Source organism: Camelus dromedarius, chromosome 11 (assembly GCF_036321535.1).
Source record: "Camelus dromedarius isolate mCamDro1 chromosome 11, mCamDro1.pat, whole genome shotgun sequence".
NCBI lineage: Eukaryota > Metazoa > Chordata > Mammalia > Artiodactyla > Camelidae > Camelus > Camelus dromedarius.
The window spans coordinates 3907910-3928587 of NC_087446.1; the positions used below are offsets into that span (position 1 = coordinate 3907910).

A 20678-nucleotide genomic window follows, 5' to 3' on the forward strand; every position below is an offset into this window, starting at 1 on the left:
GGAGACACCTCTTACAAATCAGCTAAGTGCTGAATTACTCAGGAACATTTTAAAAATATGAGCCTGACACTAAAATACTATCACAATTATGCTACAATTTAATCTGTTAACGAATGCCTCAACAGTCATTTTCCAAATCACCAAAAACTTAAGTTATGTGAACTCAAAATATATTTTTTCTTGATCATTTTGATCCTTAGTTTTAAAAAGTTCTCCTGGACACAGATCCCAACTCCATTTACTTGTCTGGAAGACACCTCACCTGCCTGGACTCCAGTTTCTTTGGAAAACCCACCCTGGAGGCCACCATAACGAGCTTTGAGCAAAATAGCCAGTGAGAGACCTGTTATTCCCATTTTAATCTGTAAAAACATGGTCTCAACAAACTCTTGAACGGTCTGGGGCTGGTCTCACTGCCCAGCATTCTTTCCTGCTGGCCCGGAGGCCCCTGGGCCCTGCTGCTGCCGCTTCCTCCCCTCCAGCCGGCTTGACTTGTACTAATGCCACGCACAGCACAGAGGAACATAAAAAGTGTCAAACACTGTGATTCTGTTTTCTTTCCATTTATTCACATTTCCTGGATTGTTACACTTCCTCAATGGGATCATTCAAAAACCAATACAAACTGAGATTACATTGTCTGACGATTCAAGTATTTTCGTTTTAGAAAACAATTTCCTATTTAAAACAGCAAACAATTCATCCATTTGATTGTGAAGAAGTTTCACCTCTCCAATACCACTGCGTCTGCATGACGGGGAGTCCTCAGCCCGCATCATGATTGCCACGGACAAGCGAGTGGCCTCGTGCTCAGGTGTGCCTGGAAGAAAGTTCTCCTGGGCCCCCTCCTCACTGTCACCTACTGGTACTAGAGGACAAATCAGTTTCTACTTAAAATCCTCACTTCCAGAGTGAGGATGAATCCTAGGGGTTTGGGAGTAAGCCATTTAATTTGCAAATTTGGAAAGTCTTCAAATGCACTGCGCTTACATTTGGATTGTTCTAAAATATAGGAATAACTCAAATGCTAAGAAACAAGCAAACTGTATACCTTTAAAACTAAACCAAAAAGGCTTTTTCAGTGAAAACTTGTTTTGAACTCTAGCAGTAGAGTATTAGGTTTTTTTGTCTACCCTAGAATAGGTAGATATTTTTGGCATGCAGCATATCAAAAATATGATTTAGAACTGAAATTGTAAAACAATCCTTTTAAAGAAAACCAGTCCGTAAAAGAGTCAGACCTGTCTTTCCATGGAAAACAATCTAAAAATGACACGTATTTCCAGCCTGTAATTCTAATAATGGAGACAGCATAACACTCAGTTTTTTGCTTGACAGGAATGCTCAGAAGGAGAGGAACACACATCAGGTAAGAAAAGGCCACTGGGACACTCGGTATTTGTCAGGCTACAGCACAGCCTGCCTTAGACCTTTAGGTATATACACCTTTAGGCCACATTTACGAAACTCTTGAGATTCCCAAACTAAAGATAAAAATTTCAGTCAACATTAAACACTTTTAAAGCCTAATTTCTAATAATTTGTTAAAAATAAACCTAACTAAACCCACAGGGCAGACGTGAGCTGTTACACAGTGGGGGTGAAAAGGGGCCCTCCAGGGGCCAGACTCCCCTCCCCCAGTAACACAAATGGATTTCGGTTTTTTCAGTGAAATCCATATACACTTGGGCTCTTTTATACAAATACATGATTAAAGTGGAGACCAAAAAGATCCTAAAGCGTAAGAGTCATGTTAGGAAAATACTTTTGACTTACGGTACACACACCATTCTCCCCTGTAATTTTCAATTTAACAGTACAGTCTTAGCAGCAAGAATTTGCTGGGAATGTTAGGAAAAAAGGGAGCCACACATATTCACTAATTAAAAGCACACACCTTTTTTATGGTGGGGTGGGACGGTCTTAAGAGGTCATCCAATAATCCAAGCATGAGCGATTCATGCCATTTTTGGTGAACATTCACATTACATGCCAAGGCAAAGGCTAACCCCAGAGTTCCTAAAGACGCCTGTGAGCCTCACCTGCTGACTGGCGGGGCCAGGAGCACAGGTGGCTGGCTAAGCCAAGTGGCTAAGTTTGTTCCCCTCATTTCCTCATCCTTCCAACGCCTGCATAAACCTCAGGTGAGCAGGGCAGGGCCACTACTACATTAACAGCATCAACCACTTGTTCACTAGGAATCATCTCCAATAAAAGCTCAGGCACATTCTCATTTCTAAAAAGTAAAAGCAACAACAGCTGCCACCTCCTCCCTAGGCCTCACAACACAGCCCGCTCTGACCACATCTCACCACGCACACGCAAACCTCTCTGCGTGTCTCTCCCCAAAGTCGCACCGTGGGCCAGATTCTCCCACTGGAATCAGAGCAGCAGCAGCAACTCGTGACAAACGCTGGCCCAGCCACCTAACCTCAAGTATTTACGAGTAACATTATTCGATCATAAAATGGTTTCCCTGCCCTTTTACATCTAAAAATTGTATTTTTTCTTTTAAGTAACCTACTATCTACAATTATTTTGACTATTCTGAGTCAAAAGACATTATGTACTGACGATCAGAATACACAGGCGTGAGCCCTCAGGCACAGACCCTGAGCCTTTAAACAAGATTATCTGGTACCAGCCTTAAATGATTCATGAGGAATGAAAGCGTATATTTAGAACACTAAAATTTACATCCAGTTCACGTGCCCAGAGTCATCAACGCTAGTGCTGGGTACCGAATGGCGGCGGGGAGGTGGCCCAGGCACTCGTGTACAACCACAGCGCTCTTCCAAATGGACAGAGAGAAGACCTTATTCTTAAAAAGTAAATGGCAATTTCAGGTATCAAATGTAGAATACACTGCTGTCTAAAAGTTAAAGGCAACACTTACACACACAATTTTCTCTTCCATTACCTTATTGCGAGTTTCCTGGTTAGTTCACATGGCTCATGTGTAATAAAAGCTCCTATGACTTTACTAAGTAGGTTTTTAGATCCACAGGGTTTAGCATGGCATAAATAACTAAGGGCACATTCTCCTCCTTTTGTTGTATGGTTTAACTCTTTTAAAAAAGGGTTTACTGTCCATGACCTACAAACTGTAAGCGACAAATTTGTGCTTTTTAAACCTCATTCCTGGCAACCCCCCCACACCGTCTGTCTCTAGGGGGATACAGAAGTAAGAGCACCTCATGAATTCACTTATGAAACCAAAGATCAAGCTACTCATTTCCTTTTAAAATGAAAAAGCAGTTCCAGAATCACAGTAAAGCAGCCCAGGAGGTTAAAGGTCAGTGTCTGCACAGAAAAAGCTGAGGATTCCTACGCTGAAGGCGAACATTCAGCTGTAAAACACGGTAAGATAAAGCAAAGGAGAAACGTCGGCCAGAGCACGGCGGCCCAGTTCCCGTGGAGCGCCGTCCTCATGCAGCCGGGCAAGGCCCCACAGAAAGACGGCGCGTTGCCTTCCGGACACACCTCGGTGACAAGCCTCATCGGCGATGGCACAGGCACCAAACCCCTGGATCGGAAAAGCCTTTGGGAAAATCTAATCAATACCCTGATTTCAGTCCATGAAGAAATCACTTGTGGTTAGTTTAATAAATGAACCTTAAAAATCTTCCAAAAGTTTTCTTTCAAATATGTTTTACACATCAGACAGTTCTTAAGAAGGGAGAATACAGTTTCTTGACACTTAACATTAAAGGTTTTATTGGCCATATTAATCTTCCTCACAGAAGTTTTAAGTTATCTCTAAGTTCTAGAAAGTCAAAGAAGAGAAGAAAACTGAGTAAGTTTAAGGGGCGGTGGGGGAAGCAGTGACTTGGCAACAACTCCTCAGTCGGAGTGTGTTCAGGCATCCTTTTTCCCCAGTAAAATGTTGTGCAACTCATCTGCATCTTCACTTGTTTTTACCCGAATTAACATGGCAACCGGGACGGCGGCATTCTTCTCATCAACGGGTGGATTTGGAACACAGACTATGAGCACATTGTTCTTCCCTGTGCGGGTACACGGCATGTTGGGTGGAATCAGGACATTGAGCAAAATGTTGCCTGCATTTCAACAAAAGAAAAAAAATACATCAATACTACAGCTTTAATAGGTTACCCATTAAATACTGAAGCAACTTATACTCATTGGATCTAAAATTAGGAGCCACAGGAAAGTCATAAAAACAGGTATGGTTCTGACAGACGCCAGCATGGCGCCCCCGAGCGGAGCGTGCGGCCTCCGGCAAGACCTGGATTAGCCTGCCTGACGAGCTGCCTTCTACCCTCCCCCGCCTGTCTCCTGCAACGCCGCCAGCAGCCCTTGCAAACACCCTGTGCTCTCCTGCACTGAAGGAAAAACATGCTGGCCCCACGTGCAGTCCTCACTATGTCACTGGAACAAAGAAAGGAAGGTCAGCAGAAAAATGTCTCTGTCACAGAGGCCAGCGCGGCTCGCGGGGAAAGAATGATACTACTGTGACAGTATCACAAATTAGTCAAGCCCACAGGAAAGAAAAGAGCATCACATAAGTTTCTTTCTGTGACACAGGCTGGTGAAACCTGCCACTACCAACCCCACTTCTAGACCCCCACCCCCGGCACTACCCCCGCCTTTCAGGACTGCTTGAAGGGCGAACCTGGAGGGAGGCGTAAAGGGTGGACAGCAATGAGTTAGTGATCATTTGCTACATAAAAAGAATTCCTTTACATGCTTAATGCCCCTTGAGGGTTTATTGAACCATCCAGTTTCCCTACAGCTTCTTAGTCACATTTCTAATACAAAGGAAATGACAACCATTTGGGTTACTTCTAGGCAATAACTTATAGCACATCTAGGTTTTCTCACAGTTACCCCAGTACTCAACTAACTCTATAAATAATCAGTAAATATAGGATGAATCTGACCTGAACAATCTCTATTCCGTTCCAAAAAAACCCCAACAACTGAAAATCTTGAGTAAAATCAGCAAGGCCAAGGGCTTTCACACACACCATGGACCAAGGTTATTTTGTGCCACTTGAAAACAAGGTACCCACCTAAGTTGGTGTCTGCCCGCACTAAAAGCTGTGTCTTCTGATTTGCTGTAGGCTTTAAATGCAGGGTGCCTACACCCTTCTCTTTAAATTCATTGTCTTTCTTGTAAAACAGCTTACACCTATGGAGAAGAACAACAGGTAGGATCAGACACTCAGCGACGAACCAGGAGGCGCACCTTTCTAACAGCCCCGTTCACATGTGGCGGACGTCCGCTACGACGCGGCAACAGAGGAAGCCTAGAAGAGCCCTCTGTCGACGCAGGTCAGGTCTGGGCACGAGCCAGGTAGAGCACCTGGTGAGGTGGTCGAAGACCCGCCACGTTTCTCTGCATTATTACACACTGGGCCTCAGACAAGTCTCTAACAATGCTTTCTGAAACTATCTTTTCTCAAAAGTCAGTCAAAGTCACGGCCAAGCACCCCACACCTCCTGATGTGCTCCTTCAGCCCTGAGCCTGAGAGCTGACTCGGTCCTTAAAGAATAGGAGCAAACACAGGACAGACACTCTGCTGTCCGCCCCCCGCCCCCGCCTCTCTCCACTTTTCCTGTTTCTTATTTCTGAATTCTCTTCAGGACCCCTCCAATTTCTGATGTCCCAAGATGCTGAAATAAGTCTGGAAAACATCCTCAAGCAAGGCCTAACTAATGATAATGCAATCAAACACCTCCCAACCTCACACATCACATATCGCCTTAGGTTTTTAATAGACAAATCAAAACCACTGCCTGCATCTTTGATTTACTAGAAAAAGATCTTAACTCAGGGTCACTCCTTCATGTCACCTGTGTAACTGAATTTTAAAACAGGTAAAAGGAATTGTTGGTCTCTTAAAAGCTCTCACAAATAAACAACACTTGGGAATCCCACAGGGTACAGAGACTTAAACTATGAAAACAGCTGCCTTATTAAGTCTGAAATTTCTGTATTAGAAAAACATATCCAGGGAAGCTTCTAAAATGGCACTAATGTTTTTCAAGTAAATATCTTTGTTAAAAACCACTAACTACATTTCACTGAGAGGTTAATTCAAAACTTCCCTTCAGCTGTCTTCTGAAAGTAGCTCACTAAACAAACAAAAAACAAAAAAACCAACTACTCTCATCACTCGGGGGAGGGATGGTTACTACACAGGACTTTCTAGCTGTGAGAAAATCCACGAAAGCCAACCGTGTCTCCAGGAAGGAATCCGAGATGCCGCCTAATTTAAGAGCAGAAGGAAAACTGAACCTGAAAGCAGTGACCGTCTCTGTGGGGGAGGAGGGGAGAGAAGGGAGGAGGAGAGGGGAGAGGAGGATGAGTGAGACGGAGCAGGACCAGAGAAAAGACTGTCTTTAAAGCATTTTAAAAGCAGAAAAGAACTAAATTAACAGGTAAGAGTAGGATATGCCCAGCAGAAAATTTCTGGAATTGGATTGTTTTTAAATAAATAGGCCAAGAATTCTTCCCTGTTCCAGTTCAAAGAGCAGCACAGCCTGACCCCAGGGTGGAATGTGCAATGAGTTCTGCAGGGACGCCACCCGCACACGCCGGCCACAGCCTCCTTCCACGTCTGTCAAGTGGACTCCCGAGACGGTGACTTACTTTTTGGAGTAAAAAGCATCCTCTTCTTTCACTTCAGTGACTACCACTTTGGGCGGCTCGTCGTTCTCATCTTCATCTCCACCTTTCACAAAAACAGCACTTGTTCAGGAAGGTTCAAATTAAGAGCTTGAAAATGTGATAAATTCCATGCAAGCTGATACAGAAACTGAAAGCACAGTCTATCTGTGGGGGGGGGGGGGCATGCACTGGAGTTTTGTAGAAAGCCTTGGAATGAAAAAGTGCCCCTGTTTATACTCAGTGCACATACACAGAAAAAGTCAACGCTCATATATACTCAGATCACCCACTGGAAAATGCAAACCTCAGACAGGTCTCTAACACTTTCACCCCCAAACACTCCGCTGACCGCACCTGCACCAGCCAAGGAGTAATCAACATGAGCAACGGCCAAAGAAGATGAAGGAAATAAAAGGCTTCTAGGGAAAGTTGTTAGAGAAATCGGCCTGAAGCCAAGTATAAGTGACTTAAACTTTGTCTGGACAGCTGCACCGCGGACACCCCAGTACCATGGGGCCCTGCTGGGTTGGGCCAAGCAGCACTTTTGTTCACTCTAGTGCCCCCACCACAGGGCTCTCCCAAGTCACTGTTAGAAACAAACACTGACCCCTTTAAAAAGAAGTAACTGCAAAAAATTCACTGAACAGTGACTCGAAGAAAAGCCATCCTGATGCTCAAAAAATTCAGGTCACAAGATTTCAGTTTTAAGGAGGAACTGTTGAGTTGGGCCCTCGACTGTGCACCCTGTGCCCCAGGCCCCAGTTATTTGAACAAGCTCTCCAAGTCTGTGCATAGAACGTGATAACCTCAGATAAGCACTAAGCATCCTGCTGAGATGGAGACTCGATTCAAATTCCACATCCCTTCTACAAGCCGCAGTGCCCCTGTGACTGTCCTAGACCCAGGACAGACTCTCCATCGGTCTTGTTCAGGGCCAAGAAGTAAAAGGGGAGACCTTTATTCCATCCTTTGCCCTGGAAGGCCACTGCCTGAGGATATAGCGGTAGGAAGGGCAAGACAATGGAATGGAAGTTTAGCTCCTGGAAGAAAAACGTAATATTCAGGGGTATATTGGCAACTGCAGTCTTCCCTCTAAAGGATCACTGTGTTAATGCCTGAGATGTACTTTCAACTGCTTGTATCTTCACAGACATTATTTGTTCACAGCCACCATGTGATGAAGAGGGATTACGGCAAACCCCTCTTTTTCAGGGAGTGAACAGAGTGGAGGGGCTGGGACTAAGGCCTGGCCTAGGGTACCAACACACACCACAGGAAGCTTCTAGAAAGGCGGCTGTAACCCAGACACATCTTGGGAAAACACTATCAACTTGTTCCCCATGGCTATGAAAAGTCTACCTTTTTTACTTACAGTACTGTTTTGCTATGTGATTGTACTTATAATCAAATCTCCCAAAATACAAACAATTCAGAGGACCTCCATGATGAATTTTTTCAATAAAATACAATTTTCAAAAAATGTTAATTCACAAGCTGTAAGGATGTATTGTATAACATGGGGAATATAGCCAATATTTTATAATAACTATAAATGGAGTATAACCGTTAAACATTGTGAATCACTATATTGTATACCTGTAACATGATATTGTACAACTATATTTCAATTTAAAAATATATTGTAAATTAAATACTTAAGTTAATTTTTTAAATGTTAATTCACTTAATTTTTTTTAATGGAAAGCCGTATGTTTGAAACTTTTCAAAGTCACTGTGCCAGGTATTTTTATATTATTATCTTTATATTCTTAATCCACAGAACAAGTCTACAAACAGGTCTTACTCCATTTTTACAAATAAGGAAACAGACTCAAAGAAGCTAGTCAGCTCTGTCCAGGATCACACCCGTGGCTGGGAAACGGTGGCGCCACGACGTGAGTCAGACCCGCCTCACTCACCAGCCTACACTCTTCCCACTACACACAGAACACACACAACCTAAAGCTGACGCCGGGGGCTGACTTTCCGTTTACCTTTGCATTCACTGTTGCCACGTTCTCCTTGGCTCTCCAGTGTTTTAGTGGAAAATGGTGAAGAAACTGGTTTACTTTGGGTTGTATCTTTGCCAAATAAACTGGAGTTTCCAGAAGAAAATGAAAATCCAGTCAAGGGGCCAGAGTTTAAGGAGCCCAAAACAGAACTATCGATTTTCTTGCCGAAGTTAAATGAGGTGCTTGTTGCTCCCGGGAATGGGTCCTTATTCTTTTCAGACACCGCCTCCAACTTCTTTTCAGACGTATCCTCAGTTTTGTTGCCATGAAACAAAAAAGTTGACTCTTGCTGCAGTTTTGCTGAACCAAACAGGGAAGGAGGCTCTGTTTCAGCTGACATCTTGCTGGTTTCACTCTCAGAACCGCTGCCGCCGCCTGCCCCGTGCTGCTGCTCGATCCCTGCTAAGTACTTCTCGTAGTCTTTAAAGATGGGCGTCAGATCGCACAGGGGGTTTGTGTTCACATGCTTCACGATCCAGTCCCGAACAGAGCAGTTTAAGGCAGCCAACTGCTTGTGGTAGGCATTCCCATGGTGGGGTGGGCTGGAGGTAAGGCCGGAGGATGAGGGCTGCTGACGGTCGCCATGTGTTTTGGGATCTGAAATCTTTTTATCGACCAAGGAGGTAGGGCCATTTACAGCAACAGACCCTACAGGAAACACAGTTTTAAGAACTTATTCAGAAGCTGGACTAAGTCACCTAGATTCCCACCCCCCCCCCCCGTCTTCACATTTTCTTTCACTGTGACCCACTTTTGTGACAGTTCAAGAAGGATGCGCACACACAGTATCCAGGAATTCGTTATTACAAAACTCATATTAAATATCAAATCAAACTTTGTATTAGAAGTGAGAGTCTATTATATGCTTACATTAAATCTCTATAATTTAAAAATAATCTTTTCCTTCAAAAAGATGCCCATTTCACCCCAAATTGTCAAAATACTATGTCAGTATAAAACTTGATTCCCAAGGTTGCAGGGGTGAATATATATTACTGCAGTTAAAATTTTAACAGAAAGTGCTTATCTTAATGGCACTAAACAGTCCGTCTAATTTAAATGAAACAGCATATACTCTTAGAACAACTAGCTAAGTAATCCAACCAATCAGGATAATTTCCAAGAACCAGAGATTTTAACCCATTCTAATCCCAAGAGTTCAAGACCAACTCCCTCAAAACGGCATCAGGCCAACATGTCCCAGGCAAAGTAAATCTAGACTGGCTCCTAGATCCTCAGCAGGCGTGTGGCACGGGGGAGGGCTTGGTGACGCATAGTGAATGAGGGGGTGTGAAGGAAGCCCTTTACAGAGGGCCCCTTAAGAGCTCTTCTCCTTTGACCCTTAGGCCAATTCTGAGGGTCACACTCACTTCACAGTTGAAGATTTGGAGGTTCAGAGGTTAAGGAACTTTACCAAGGTTACAGAGCTGCTAACTTGCAGAGCTGAGAATAAAACCCAGGTCGCTTTTTGGCCTGTGCTCTACTCACTTACTCTGTAAATAGCCAAAAGCTCCCTAATCTCTATCCCTTTCATTATTACCCTGTTTTGCTCATATCGCCCAGGACCCAGGCCAAGTACAAGAAAAACATCTTTGCAAAGTTCTTTTTCATAGAAAATCTTTACACAGATGTGGTGGGCGGAGAAGAACCTACTTACCACAGGTGGCCTTGGTCTCAGTCGCTGCCCTTGCACTGGAGAAGGGAGTGGCACTAGTTATGCCGTTTCCATTTGACAGTCCTTCCAAAGGCTTCCCTCCTGCACCATTACCAAATCCAGAAAACCCCCCTCCTCCAGACGGTACGACCAAACCTTTAAAACCTTTAAAGGCCCCTCCACTATCAGACTGAAATAAAAAAAAAAAGAGCATATATTAGTTAACTCTACTTTTTATCACCAAATAAACAAGTGGATAACAAGTATTGTCTTGGCTACATCACACCTAGAATCCTTATGCAAGCAGCATTAAAGGAAACTCCCAGCAAAGCAGAAATAGGCCATGAGGTGGATTTTATTAATGAAGACAGCTTTGTGATCCCAAGCTGCCTTCCTGAAACAGGACAGACAGTTGTAATTTATAATGAAATAATTTTTAAAAACATACTTAGGATCTAAAAGGTTAAAAAAAACTAAAAAAATTAATTCATGGACTCACCACTTAGCCACAAAACTATAATTAAACGCCCATTCTCGATACAACTAAACCCCAAATGAAAGACTTCACATACTACTCGAAGACCATTGGCCTAAGGAAATTGTAGAAACATCAAGTTAAGTTAACTGAAAGTATTTATCCACTACTTATAATTTCCCTAAGAATTTTCATGGCTTTCAACCTGCTTTCAGCATACAGAAACTTGAGAAGTGGAACTGAGTCCCAATTCTAGACTTTCCCTTAGTTGAGAAATCGAGAGGCAACATTTTATTCTCGAGGTTTTCTTGCTGCTTTCTTTAGCAAGGCCTTCCTATAGGCTTGTCCTGCTGTTGCTAGCTTCCTCCCATCTCTAACCAAGACGCTCTGGAAATGTCTGGCATTCCTTATGAAATTCTAAAGCTGCTCTCTGGCCTTGGGAAATTGAGGAGAGAAGTTCCTCAGTTTACAGTGCCTTATTGAAGTCACTACAGTTTCCATAAGATCTTTTTTTCAAAGTATTGGTTACACCACAGCAGGGTGGATCTGCTTCTTAGACCAAAGGTCCAAGGGAGGCTCTAGGAAATATTCTCAAAAATACATCATAGGATACGTGCTCAGAACATCCAAGAGGGTGCATAGGCCTTAAGATCTCACATAAATAAATTATAATAATGATCTCACAAAAATTACTTAAGCTAGAACCTCTTCATTTTCTAAATGGGCCAGTTAGCCTCGTATTATTATTATTTTTTTTTTTAGCCTCGTATTATTGTAGCTTTCAAAAAACATACAAGTTTCAATCATGTCTACAGAATGGTTGCCCGACCACTGGTAGACACATGGCAACAAAACTAGGCAAGAACGCAAAATCTTAACTTGCATGAATCCCAATGCATGTAATAAATACAGCTTAGGTTCTGATGCTTTAAGTTTGATTTTTGATGATTCAAAATCCAAAATATAACCAAACTGACAGTTATCATTTTGTAACAATAATTCATGGACAGACTGTAAAGCCGCAAGTGACTCTCCAGAGCCGTTCATTTTGTACAATTTAAAAAAGCCACATGGTATCTATACCTATTTTGGAAATTGCTCGCATTATATTGGCTCCAGAAATCATCACAAAAATTCAAGAACCACTTGTTTTTTAAAAAAAGGACTGAGAGACATTCAGAGAAATGAGAGTAAAAGTTGAATGAGAAGCTATCCAGTTGGGGTCTGTGGGCACTGAAACACCCCTGTGTCCTCCAACCCTCCTCCCTTGTTTTATTTTCCTCCATGGCGTTCGTGGAGAAAAACAAATGCTATATGTTTATGTGTCTCTTCCACCATTAGGATGTAAATTCCACGAGGCAGGGAGAATTTGGTCTGCTTTTAGCCACAAATGTCTCCAGTGCCTAGCAGATCTTTGAATGAACAAATAAACAAATCCACTATATGGGAAAAGCCACATTTCAGTATTTAAATGGATGAAACACTGAATTTCCCTAATATACAAGTTCTGAGGGAAACGATGCTAAAAGTTAGAGCTAAAATTTTATATGGATTTCAACTATCCATGCACATTTCATTTCCATCAGTAGCCACAGGACTCTCCCTCTCCCCCTCCCCTTTGGCCACGTTTGGACTGTGGTCTGCACTGTTTCTATCTCCCCACTGTCACTCGTCCAACAGCTGGACCGTCCCTCCTTGAGCCCGTCTCCCCTTGGCTTCTCGTTCATCGCGAGCCCCACTCTCAGGCCTCTTCCCATCCACCTCCATGGCTTCGACGTGCTAGACGGGAAACTTCTCAGGGCCGCACCCACCTCTCAGCTCAATTCCTACTCTGAATGGCCAACCAGCATACCTAGTGGTCTCCTTAAGAACCCTTGAAATACATTCCTAACACTAAACCAATCACTCCCCCCCTAATTAACTTGTCCCTCTCCACTGTATCTCTTCATGAAATGGGCTTGGCTCAACAGCTACATCCAACTAGTCACCCGTCCTAAGAATGAAATTAGACCAGAAAGAACTTAGAATAAAGAAAAATTTAACAGAGCCACCACAGAACGTGCAGTTGAGTGGGTTCTTCTGAAGATGCCACCCAGGATGTTGGAACTGCCTGACAGCACCCGGCTTCTCCTGCCTGACGACAGATGTCCAGTTACCAAGACAGCGCTCACGTGTCTGGAATGTATCTGAGGGATGAGAACTGTACTGGGGAAGAGTTGTTAAACATGGAATGGTTGCTGAACACTGACCACCTGATTTCAGCTCATGAGTTATAACTCATCTCTTATCCTTTTGAACCTAGGAATGAAACACTTTAATAGACTATACTAGACCAGAAGGAAAACCGACAATGGGAAATGCTTCTATTATTTTTAACGATATGGCCCTACCCACACCTCGATCCCAGGGAGCAGGTAAGACTGAGGATTCCTTACATTTTCCTTTCTTACTCCTATCTGACACACACTTCCCTTGCTTTTGTATTGCTATATTCATTTTTCCTCTTCATACTGTCACTCAACTCAAATGTGTCTACATCTACATCTTGTTTGCACAACTGGGTAAGTTCCCTTTAAGGTACAGATACCACATTTTTTTCCCTATCTCCCATGGTCTAAATCAAGGATTTTTACAAATGGACTAGGTGTAAGCATTTATAGATCTGATTGCTCCCAGAGGTGAAAATACTCTGCAACTCTGAAGTCAAATTAGTGTTTAATACCAGAAACTATAAGAAAACACTCACTTCAAATCCAACATTTCTACGTTTTGCTTTCTTTATGGCTCTATTCTTCAAGACTTCCTCACTGGCCACTGAGAATGTTCCCACCTGCAGGAGTATACAAATTAAGTAGCAATGAGATCAGGCCAAAAAAGATAAAATGCCGAACAAAAAAAGCTAGACCAGACAAACTGATCTAGTATCTTCCGGTTTTAAAGTACTATTACTACTGGTAACACATTATGGAGAGGGCATTTTAAACCAGTTTACATCTATTGTCTATCTTGTGAATTTCAACGCTAGTCAGGTGAATCAGAAATCTTACAGAAACTACAAATCCAGGCTTTGAATCACAATTCAGAGAGAAGAGTACATGTATCAAAGTTCTAAGAAGACTGAGACCATCACAACTTTGGTACAAAACTATGACCCATTCTTCAAACATTTTAAATATATTCAAAGACATTACCCAGATGCCCAAATCCAGTAACTTATTATTATGGTTTTCAAAAATAAATTATATACTCATAAGATACACATTATTTTAAAGAAGAGCCTTGCCCATTTGTCCGTTATCCAGAAGACCACCGAGGGACCTGGGCTCTAAGTGACCCTGTTAGAAAACTTCTGCTCTTCCACAGTGTACTCAAAGTACCAAGTCCACAATTAGAAAGTTGCTGAAAATCTTTGACTTTATTTCAATCCTTTTACCCTGGAGGACAAGCATAAAATATTTTCTGTAAAAAGTTCTCATCTATACCTATTTCCGATAATGTTAAAGATGTCTCTACACCAACAGAAAGGACCATCTGGCTACACTTGACCCAAATTAAATGTAATGTCTTTCCACATTCATTCCATCAGAATCTACCCAAATGCAAGTTTTTTCATTCCTGAAATATTTTAATGTCAAAATAAATCATATGGTAGTCCAAATCTTACTAGGCTCAGAATGTAACTGTGCCTAAAACCTGGAAAAAAACGTAGTTACTAGAGACTTGGTTAAAAAGTACCAAGTCAGGGAGTGGCGGGGGAGGGTATAGCTTAGTGGTAGAGCACAAGCTTAGCACGCATGAGGTCCTGGGTTCAATCCCCAGTACCTCCATTAAAAACAAACAGAAGTAGCAAGTCAGAATTGTTAACAGCTCTGTCTTTCAAAAGCCCATACTTACAATTATGATTTCTTTAAACATATTAGTACAAATATTTGTAAAGGAAAAAACAGTAGTACTAGAAAATAGATTCAGAAAGAAGAAAAATAGCAGTCTAAGAGTAAGCTTGGAAACGCTTCTGCAGACTCTTTAAAAAATACAGATGTATATTTTTAACTCAGCCCACTTCTGTTAACTTGAAAGGCTAACTTGGTTACAGATTCCTTAGTGAACTGGCCTGGGAGTATCAAACTGCTGATGAGGCACTTTAGAAATGCAGCTGTGTTCTAGTCTTTGTAAGAGAAAAATTAAAAAGATTTCCTCAGGGAAGACCATTTTTATTTTGTTAGGAAAGAAACTAGGCCAATCTAAATTCTATTCCTATTAACGCAATGTGGAGGGGGGAAGAGTGAGTGAGTGAGTGAGTGAGTGAGAGTGTGAGTGTGAGTGTGTGTGTGTGTGTGTGTGTGTTGTTTCAGATCTGTAAGAATATGAAATAAAACAGAACCTCACGAAGTATTAAAGGAGACAACCTCTCTGTTCTAAAATCTAAAACTCTTTTTGAGCTTCGCAAACCGAGAGGGTGGTGGTGCTGTATCCCTCTCCAAGTTTGAGCACTGGCACTGTGCTAAGTTTACAACTAGATCATTTACTCATCCTTCAGTCTGGACTAGAACCATGGGCTTAGAATGCTACAAATACATGAAATTCAGGAGGAAGGTGCTTCTACCAAGGAGCAAAATATTTAGGGAATAGGCACCAATGAAAAAGCACACCCAAATGTAATGAATTTCAAGACCAAGTACAGACCATAAGAAAACATACTATTTTCAGATCAGAATGTTCTTTAAAAGGACTTAATTTTACCAGTCTTCATAAGGAATTTCAAAATGAACTTAAATTTGGAAGCAGCAGCAAATCAGTCTTAAGGAAATTATTTTTTACCTCTTCTGCTTCATCTTCTTGATCCCAATTCCTATCTGTCAATTCCTTCTCGGCAATTCTTTTGGCCATTTTCCCAAACCTAAAAGTGAAAAAGTAAGAAGTAATAAGTTTACTTTCCTAGACCAAGATACAACTCTTACGAAGAATTTTTAAAATTTATTTTAGCACAAAACGAGATAAACACATTCCTGACACCAGTGAGCACTGTGTTAATTAGAATTTGCAGGTTCCCAGTGTCACAAATCCAATAAAGGATTACATGAGGAGGGAGGGAGGTTTCCTGAGGAACACTTGCACCTTTTCTGAACAACACTAAGCCAATGCCATTTGAAAAAAAAAAAAAAAACTGATTTTTAAAAATCAGAAATCTAAAGTACTGTATAATAATAAACAAATGCAAGACAAATGAACTTATTTACAAAACAGAAAACAGACTCACAGACATAGAAAACAAACTTATGGTTACCAGAGGGGGAAGGGGGTAGGAAGGGCTAAATTGGGAGTTCAAGATTTGCAGGTACTAACTACTACATATAAAATAGACAAACAAGTTTATACTGTATTGTACAGGGAACTATGTTCAGTATCTTGTAGTAACCTATAATGGAAAAAAATATGAAAACGAATACATGTATGACTGAACTACTATGCTGTACACCAGAAATTGACACAACATTGTAAACTGACTATACTGCAATTAAAAAATCTTTTTTTTAAATCAACAAATACTTAACTTATTCTATGCAAATGATACTTACATAGTCTTGCTACAGGCAAGACATTTTTAATATTTAAAATTCCCTGAAGAATGATCCAGTAAAGTCAACCTTAGTCAAGAATTTGAATAAGGCACTGGAAATACCTCCAATATGAGTTCAGGTGGTCCCTGATTTGAGATGATTTGCCTTCAAAGTTTTCAATTTTCCGATGGTGTAAACGATACACATTTAAGTATAAACCTGACTTCAGATTTTGATCCTTTCTCAGGCTAGTGATACGCGGTAAGCCATTCTCTTGTGATGCTGGGCAGCAGCAGGAAGCCGCAGCTCCCAGTCAGCAGCCAGGCCATCACGATCGATACACTTACAACCGTTCTGTACCCATGTAACCACTCTGTTTTTCACCTTCAGTATAGTATTCAATAAATTACACGACATACTCCACACTACTGAAAATCAGGCTTTGTGTCAGATGATTCTGCCCAACTATAGGCTAATGTAAGTGTTCTGGACATATTCAAGGTAGGCTGATCTATGATGTTCGGTAGGTTAGGTGTATTAAATGCATTTTTGACTTACAATATTTTCCACTTATTGTGGGTTTATTGTGACGTAACCCCACATAAATTGAGGAAGATACATGTATTCTTCTTTAGACTACAGACAGTTAATAGAAATACATTTCCCAAGACGGAATATTTAATTACCCAAATTGCATACTGCTAAACTGGGACATCATTTGTAAGTTCAAAATATGATTAATATGGATGTGTTAACAATCCTAGAATTTATAACTCTTCAAAAGTAAGCCATCAGCTTAACTCCTCAAAAACCACGGTGCTTTGGGGAGGGGACTGATGGTATTATCTCCGCAATGGATACACACACCTATTCTAAGTGGCTGCTTGTATCCGTTCCTTGAAATCTGTTATTTATTTTCTGATCCTAAGATCATACCATTTGCTATTAAAAACAAAAACAATCAACAGAGAGCTCTATTTTGAGTGCTGTGCTGGATTCTTCCCTAACTCACCAGCTAGATGGACCAAGAAACTCCATTTCTTCTGCTACTTACCTTGCCCAGGAGCCCACTGATTAGTTTGGGACACTACCAAGGCCTCCTGAAAAACAGCCTAGATTCCTTACTATAGCCTTTCCCCACTCTCACTTGCCCTTAACTCCACAACCCACCAGAGTAAGTTTCTAGAACCTCATGGTCATTAAGATACAACTTATACTTACTGCACTTTAGTAACTACAAAATAAAATTCAAATGCTGGCATTCCAAAGTCCTCCAAAATCTGACTCCCTGTAGGGTAATTACATAGAGGCTTCTCAGCTTTTAATAATCTCCCAATAATAACACTTAGTCAAGTTTTGCTATTAATCTTTGTTACCCAAAACACAAGGTACTCTTACACATAAATCCTTCCTAAACTTGAACCGTTTAAAAGCCAGCTCTCCGTGGATTCTTTTTGGCCATTTTCCTATTCATTAACTAACATCTCCACCAGAGGGCAGAAGTCGAAACCAGTCATTTTTTGCTATTAATAAGTTCTTAAGATTAACTGGCAAAAAGGAGTGGAGCTGAAAGTACAAAAACGATAATAAGTGAAATTTTAACATCTCACTCATACCCCCAACTGAAGAGATAACTGGCATAAACAACCTAAATTAACGTAGCGGCTTCCACGGTCTATCACTTACCCTATCAATGACCCAACCAGAGGGCAGGTTATCTTGGTTTACTCACTGACGTACCCCAAATGCCCCAAACCTCTCAACTGCACAGTAGATGTTCTAGCTGTTGGAGAATCAGTGATGTAGGGCAATACATATTTGAGAAAATACAACACGATCTAGCACCCAGTTTTGCCATTTTGTTGCTGGAGACCTTGGGCAAATTATTTAATTTTTGTACCTCAGTTTCTTCATCTGTATAACAGGGAGATGTGAAAATTAAATGAGATAAACAAAAAACTTGGTTTACAACAGTGTCTGGAACAGAGGAAGGGCTCAGCAACTATTAAAGAAATGTTTTGTTAGAAGCAAAGCCTTTATAAAGTACCACTTTTCCTCCCAAACTTAAAAGTTGCAGTGTGGAAGAAGAGAATTAACTTTAATCATGAGTCAGGTTTTAAAAAAAATACTTTACCGAATCCATATTTTATTTCAATGCATGAAACCTCAGATAATAAATTTTCTTTTTATGCCAGAAAAGGGGAAAAAAGTCCCTGTAATGTACTTTAACAAGGCCTGACTCCTATGTACTACTATTATTAGCATTTGGGTTTTTAACATTTGGGCATGTGATTTAAAAGGCACCAAGTTATGAAATGGTTACTAGGTATGAAGCATACTTTGATAGGAAATTGAAACTTTTGGTAATTGGAAAAAACTTTATTTGTGCCAGGTGTATAGTTATACGGTCTCTGCCACCTGGTGCTGCCCCACCCTTGGGGCTGAACTTCACTCCACATCAGTTAACCCGAAGACTAAAACGGATTTGACCATACTTGACGGCGTGATGCCCGGAGGAAAAGGGGAACGCGGGGGCGGACCCCAGAGACTGAAGCGCTAGGGGAAAACGAAACCTCAAAACTGCTTCTCAATCGAAAACGGGTAAAGGGGTGATCAACGGCCTGCGAGTGCAGTAAGAAAGTGAAGCCAGACCAAGGAGGCAGAGGAGGGAGCGAGAAGAGAGAGACGAGTACCGAGAGGAACCGCTAGGAAATGAACCGAGAAGGCCACGCCAGGACGGCCCCTGCTCGCTCCGGCCTCCGGCCTCTCCCGAAGCCGCAGGGGCCACGCGCCCGGGCGAGCCTTACCCAAGCTGGACACCGCAGCCCCGACAGGTCGGCCCAGAGCCCGGCTTCACAAACACCCCCGACTGCGTCTCCGCTGACACCCCGCCCCACCCTCCCCGGCTCCCCTCAGCGCCCCCTCCGCAGCCGGGGCCCCGCACCCTGGCTCCTCCCTTCCAGGCCCGGGCCCCGCACCCCGAGCCCGACTTCCTCCGCCCCAGCCCCGGGCCCCGCAGCCCGGGTCCGCGCTCGGCCCCCGCCCGCCTCTTACCTCCCGGGCGGCCGCGGCGGCCCTCGCTGGGTTGAGGGCGCGGCGAAGCCGGGGTGCGCAGCGGCGCTCGGGTCTGAAGCGGCGCCCGGTCGCTTCCGGTGCGCTGAGAACCTCAAAGGATGTGGTGGTCAGCAAGCCCTGAGCCTCAAACACCATGTCCCTCGGGGGGGGGCTCGTCTCTTTGTGTTCGGTTACGGAAGGGAGAGCCGTCCGCTCAGCCGGAGACCGCTGGGAGAACAGCACCCAACACGCCCCAGGCCGCCATTTTGTAACTCGAATCTACCCCTCAAAACCAATTCGAAAAAAAGGGAGGAAAGAAACGCCCGCGTCCAGCTACTACGCAAGCGCGCCGGAGCCTCGGTTTACAGCACCTCCTACAGCCGACAGCCGGGCGTCACGCGGCGCATGCGTCCAGCGGCTTTGAAACTGTCGCCGGAGGAGCGCTTCCGTCTCACGCATGCGCGTGAGCATGCGCGCACCCCACTTGCCTGCCTCTAAGGGAAGCCGGCGTCTGCGGCCGGAGTTTGCGCGCGTTGGTCACGTGTCGGCCGCCGTAAGGGTTGGAGGCCTTCGTGTGCGGGTCGCCGCTGTAGGTGGGCGCAGCCTCGATTTGTTAGGCGGCTGGGAGAGAGCGCGGGGCCCGTCAGTGAGCGTGGCCGCGATTCGTGGTGTCCCGTGTAGGGTGCTGGAGGGCTGAGAAGAGACAGGCCGTGACTCCGGGAGATGTGAGTGAAAGCGGGCGGCGCCACGTCGGGAGCTCGGCGCAGTCCTCCGTCCGCGAGCGCTCCCTCAGGTGGCCCTGCCCGAGGGCCCGCGACGTCCCTGCTGCGGAGGGCCCGGAAGGCCTGGGATTGGGAGCCGGCCGGGACGACGCCTCGGTCGTGGATGAGGAAAACGCACCCGTCCGCCAGGCCACGGCCGGCTTGTATTTGTTCCCCGCGCTGGGCGCCCTAGAGGCGAAGTAACCTGCCCCAAATTGCACACCTGTAGGGACCAGCGACGATGAAGTCTGCAAACTCGTTTTTAAACCGTGGGACTAGCGTGTCCAGTGTCAGGCTTTGTGTCCTTGTGCTCTTATTTGAGTACTGCAGGATAGCATTCCAGATACCACGGTGTGGTATTTCAAGCAGTGCGGTGACACGTTAAACTATACAAAGCAGTTCAGTTTTACCTCCTTGCCCAGCGGTTAATAGGACGCTGGGAATTAGACCCATTATTTCTAATTAATTAATACTGATTAGGAAAGTTGCTTCAGAAAAGAAACATTCTTAGAGCAGCGGTTCTTGGG

At 43.4% G+C, this 20678-nt stretch overlaps 1 protein-coding gene across 2 annotated transcripts; it reads right to left on the reverse strand.

The window, feature by feature from the left end:
• Positions 1–547: 547 nt before the first annotated feature.
• Positions 548–19735, reverse strand: NUP50 (nucleoporin 50). Of its 2 annotated transcripts, XM_031463420.2 has the most exons (8): positions 19391–19732; positions 15597–15675; positions 13525–13608; positions 10307–10493; positions 8632–9297; positions 6620–6701; positions 5037–5155; positions 548–4061 (listed from the first exon to the last, which is right to left on the reverse strand). In XM_031463420.2, exons 2-8 carry the CDS (start codon positions 15663–15665, stop codon positions 3859–3861), a joined length of 1410 nt encoding a protein of 469 aa, XP_031319280.1. In that variant the 5' UTR covers positions 15666–15675; positions 19391–19732; the 3' UTR covers positions 548–3858. The 2 variants fall into 2 exon arrangements, with proteins under 2 accessions (XP_031319280.1, XP_031319281.1); XM_031463421.2 differs by lacking the exon at positions 13525–13608 and having other exon boundaries at positions 19391–19735.
• Between the last annotated feature and the right edge of the window lie 943 nt (positions 19736–20678).